The sequence below is a fragment of the Elgaria multicarinata genome, chromosome 7, assembly GCF_023053635.1.
Source record: "Elgaria multicarinata webbii isolate HBS135686 ecotype San Diego chromosome 7, rElgMul1.1.pri, whole genome shotgun sequence".
In the NCBI taxonomy this organism is placed as follows: domain Eukaryota; kingdom Metazoa; phylum Chordata; class Lepidosauria; order Squamata; family Anguidae; genus Elgaria; species Elgaria multicarinata.
The window spans coordinates 7,958,621-7,963,355 of NC_086177.1; the positions used below are offsets into that span (position 1 = coordinate 7,958,621).

At 57.9% G+C, this 4,735-nt stretch overlaps 1 protein-coding gene across 1 annotated transcript; it reads right to left on the reverse strand.

Moving 5' to 3' along the window:
* Nucleotides 1-761: 761 nt before the first annotated feature.
* Nucleotides 762-4,497, reverse strand: LOC134401336 (uncharacterized). The gene is made up of 5 exons (XM_063130179.1): nucleotides 3,547-4,497; nucleotides 2,761-3,420; nucleotides 1,266-1,424; nucleotides 925-1,002; nucleotides 762-843 (listed from the first exon to the last, which is right to left on the reverse strand). The coding sequence occupies exons 1-4, from the start codon at nucleotides 4,126-4,128 to the stop codon at nucleotides 979-981; spliced, it is 1,425 nt and encodes a 474-aa protein (XP_062986249.1). The 5' UTR covers nucleotides 4,129-4,497; the 3' UTR covers nucleotides 762-843; nucleotides 925-978.
* Nucleotides 4,498-4,735: the final 238 nt, after the last annotated feature.

The following is a 4,735-nucleotide window of genomic DNA, read 5'->3' on the forward strand; positions in this document are numbered from 1 at the left end:
ACCAGGGCCAAGGCAGCCCCACCGGCTGGGGGGGCTCAGACCAGGGCCAAGGCAGCCCCACCGGCTGGGGGGCCTGAGACCAGGGCCAAGGCAGCCCCACCGGCTGGGGGGGCTCACGGCAAGGGTAAGGCAGCCCCACCGGCTGGGGGGGCTCAGACCAGGGCCAAGGCAGCCCCACCGGCTGGGGGGGCTCAGACCAGGGCCAAGGCAGCCCCACCGGCTGTGGGGCCTGAGACCAGGGCCAAGGCAGCCCCACCGGCTGGGGGGACTCACGGCAAGGGTAAGGCAGCCCCACCGGCTGTGGGGCCTGAGACCAGGGCCAAGGCAGCCCCAGCAGCGGTGGGGGGGAATGGAAAGGCCAGGAGCAGGCACCTGGAGCCTGCAGCACCTCCCCCTGCAGTGCGTGGGGAACCACACAGCCCACCTGCCAAGCAGCAGCGCAGGGAGTGGCCGAAGCGTAATCCCAAGGAGCGCCAGCCCTACTCCCCATGAAGGGGGGAAGGTAGTATTGAGTGTGGGGTGGAGTGGGGTGGGGTGGCTCACCATTCCTCCTACTCCTGCCAGGGACCCTGGCCAAGCACTGCATAGAAGCGCACACACACCTTTAAGCAAAATATATTAGATTTATTTTTTTTTATAAACATTAGAAAATTTTTAATTTTTTATAACAACAACAAAGGAAAGCTTTATTTTAATGAAAACCATTACTTTCAAACACAGTAATAAAAAAATAAAAACGCCACAGTCAGGGGCCTTGCTGCTCGTGAGCATCCTGCCTGCAGGATGTCTTTATGGCCCGGACGTCCCGCTCCAGGCGGGTGACCCTCCGTTCCAAGGAGCGCACTGCGAAAGGAAAGATGGTATTAGTGATGTATGCTGCAGCACCCCCCCATGAGCACACCAAACACTAGAGTCACTACTTACTTGTTCTGCGCACCGCCCCCTCTAAGCGGCTGAAGGACCGCATGAGATCTGGCGTCACAGCCACAGCAGCTCCATCACCTGTCACAGAAAAGAAGGGGTGTTGAGGAGGTGAGGGATGGGAGTGGGGAGTGCACAACCAGAACTGTAGTGAGGGAGTGGGTGGGCAGGTGGAATGGTGCACAACCTGGCAGGGAGGAGGCCACATACGTGTTCATTTGGATGCCACTAGACTGATGTGCACCACTCCCTCTCCAATGAATGCAGCCTCTTCCCCAAGCCCCCAAACAGAAGGTGCGTGGAACCAGCACCAACCCCTGCTTGTGGTAGGGCTGTGGACTTACCAGGTGGTGCGGTGGGTGGGCTGCAGGGAGGTTGCTCTGGGGGGGCCGCCTCAGGAGGGGGGCCTCCCTCCCCACTGCCCTCCTCTGCTGGGTGCTGCTCCTCCTCAGCTGCAACAGGCTCCTCCTGGCACACAGCCCGGAGGCGGGCACGTTGAAGCCCTGTGAAGGTAATAGGCAGGTATGCATCAGTTAGTGGGCCAGGACATTCATTGCGCAATGAGATGCCACATTGGAACCCACATTACATGGGCATGGTAAGCAGTTCTAGGGGCCACTGCCTACATGGAACCAGGATGGGGGATGGGCTTTGCACCTGGCTGCCAACATGCATTATACATGGGCTGGGATGGAGAAATGACAAGTTGGCCAAGGCACTGGCATGAGGCTGAGTGCAACCACCACACAGAGGGGCAGGCAATGATTATAGCAGGTGGTGCAGGGCAGCTTCAGCATGGCTGCAGTGTTGGGGGATGGGGCACAGTGATACAAAGGGTACTTACTTGTTGGGCGGCGCTCCTCCCACGAGGGTCGCCCAGCCCGATCCCACAACTCGTGCAGGAGGGTGTAGAAGGGGGGCTGGGCTCTCCTAGGAGGGCTACCCCGGTAGCACTCCAGAGCCTCAAAGAAGGCCGCCTTTAGGCCTTTAAACTTGCTCCTGCACTGCTCAGCAGTGCGGGAGTAGCCCGCGATGGAGAGGCTCCTTGCAGCCCTCCTGAAAATATCAATAGTCTGGAGGCTGGAGCTCCTCATGAGGCGCTCCGACCTTCCAGACTGCAGGAGGAGCTCAAGGAGCATCTCCATCTCGGGCTCCTGCCAGTAGGCGACCCTCCGAGGCTCCATCTTGACCGGGGTAGGCCTGACGTACGCGCCCCCTGTTGACGTTTTTCGGAACTGCGTACATGCGCAAAGAAGCGGCCGATGCCAATAAGCACGGTTTGCCCTTCGGAGACATACGCTCCCCCTGTTGACGTTTTCCGAGATTGCGGACGTCCGCAAATAAGCGGACGATGGTGATAAGCACGGTTTGCCCTTCGGGCTACATTTAGGATGATTTCACGTTGCGCAGTTTGACTGGAGTTTATTATTATTACTAATTTATATAGCACCATCACTGTAGATGGTGCTGTACAGAGTAAACAGTAAATAACATGCATGTGGGCGTACATAGCATATATATTATTGCATACATGTGGGCGTACATAGCATATATATTATTGCATACATGTGGGCGTACATAGCATATATATTATTGCATACATGTGGGCGTACATAGCATATATATTATTGCATACATGTGGGCGTACATAGCATATATATTATTGCATACATGTGGGCGTACATAGCCTAGAGTTGATTGCACACAAGTGGGCATACGCCTGTTACTCTGGGGTAAAGGACTGGAAGGACTGCACAGGGGAAGAAGCACAGTCCAATTTTATGAGGCAGGCTGTCAGCGGCGGTTAGCCCACAGGAACTCTCTGACAGCATCCCGCACCTTGTGCCCTTCCCGGGTGTGGCGATTGGCCTCATTGACGTAGGGCTCGCCCAGAGTAGCCAGCTCAACAGAATTGTGCTCCGCCGCCTCCACGAGCATGGCGTGCCCCTTGGTTTCGCAGATGTTGTGCAGGATGACGCAAGCACTGATGACCGAAGGGATGTTTTCTTCGGCCAGCTCCAGGCGCACGCCTATGCTCCGCCACCTCCCCTTGAGGCGGCCGAACGCCTGCTCCACCACAAGGCGTGCTCGCCTAAGACAGCGGTTGAAGTGGGCTTGCTGTGGAGTGAGTGCCCCACCATAGGGTTTCATCAACCACTCACGCAAAGGGTACGCGCCATCCGCAATAATGAGGGGTGGAATCTGCTGGCCGTGCAATCTGATTGTTGGATGGGTAGGCACGAAGACACCTGCATCCATCGTCTCACAGAGGCCTGAGTTGGCAAAGACATAGGCATCATGGTTCTTGCCGCTCCATCCTATTTCCACATTGATGAACCGCCCCTTGTGGTCGCAGGTCCCCTGCAGAATCATGGAGTACTCATCCTTCCTGTTTATGTATTCTGAGGCTTGGTGTATCGGAGATTGGAGAGGAATATGGCTGCCATCCACCGCGCCCACACAATGAGGGAACCCCAGCTCCCCAAAACCATGCATGATCTGTGGGGCAGAAAACACAAAGGGCATATTAGTGACAGCGCCATTGTTCCGAAGTTGCGGACCTCCGCAAAAGTGAGTGCCTGTTCCCAGCGCATTCCCCCACCCCATCCCCCATCCCCCACTCACCTCTGCCACGTTCCCAATCTTGACTGTACGAGATAGGAGGGTCACTTCCATGGCAAAGCACACCTCCAGGACTATTTGTGCCGCCGTAGAGCAGCCTACCCCGAACTGCTCTGCTGTGGTCCTGTAGACGCAAGGGGTAGCCAGCCTCCATAGGGTGATGGCTAGGCGTTTCTCCACTGGGATAGGTCTACGCATGACAGTCAACCTCCTGTCCAGATGCGGCCGCAACTCCTCCACGATTTCAAAAAAGGTGCCCCTGCTCATGCGGAAATGGCTCAGCCATTGCTCATCGTCCCACTCCTTCAGGACAAAGTTCTCCCACCAGTCCTTGCTCCTCGGCCGGACCCAGAAGCGGCGGCGTGTCTCGCGGACGTAGTCGCCATACGCGGCCAGCATGGCTAGCCTCGTTCGGCAGAGGGCGGCCCGCAGCTTGCTGCGGCGGAGTAGCCACCTCCCCAGTTGTTCCCGCAACTGCCGCCGCCTGGCAGCCACCTGTGCACGGAGGCGCTGATACTCCGACAGAAGCAAGATCAGCATGGCTATGGCCGCGCAAAGATCGTCACGGTCCTCGTCAGGGAGCATAGTTGCCCTCTCTTGGCTATCGTTTCCCGCACAGACGCGCACACACAGCCACCTCTGCTGCCCTGATATGCTGCATCCGGACAATGCGCTTCCGCTGGCGCAGCTGTTTCTGCCAGATGTGGGTTGGCTCCTTGGGATGGGGCACAGGGCACAGAGGCGGTCATCGCCGCCGACACCTCAGAGGCATGATGGGAGATGTAGGCACAGAGTGGCCATGCAGACGATTGACCTCGGGTCATATGACACCCGCCACGACCCCCATCAGGAAGTGAGCGCATCAATGTTGACCCTCAACAGCACCAGCAGCACTTCAGCTGGCACTGGCACTGCCGCCGCTGCCGCCGCCAGGGCCGGCGGCGGCATCGCTGACGGCTGCGCAAGTTTGCGGTCTTTCGGACGTGCGCAAACCGTGCAGCGAGCGAAAAAAAAAACCGCGGCAATCAGGCCGGTGTGGCTGCGCAACCGTGCTCGCGGCGGCAGCAGCACAACCGGCGCAAACTTCCGCCACAAATCGAAGGCAGGTGTGGATCATGAGGCGTCACGGCTGAACGGGAAAAGCCGCTTTCACCGCTCCTCAACGACGGAACACCCGGTAGGTCTAGCAACG

Bases quoted from the DNA above. Each gene is read 5' to 3' on its own strand.
- LOC134401336 (XM_063130179.1), bottom strand. From the start codon at position 4,128: ATGCTCCCTGACGAGGACCGTGACGATCTTTGCGCGGCCATAGCCATG. The intron at 3,421-3,546 runs GTGAGTGGGGGA...TCTGCCCCACAG, and splicing joins AGATTGGGAACGTGGCAGAG to ATCATGCATGGTTTTGGGGA. The intron at 1,003-1,265 runs GTAAGTCCACAG...TTTCTGTGACAG, and splicing joins CCCACCCACCGCACCACCTG to GTGATGGAGCTGCTGTGGCT.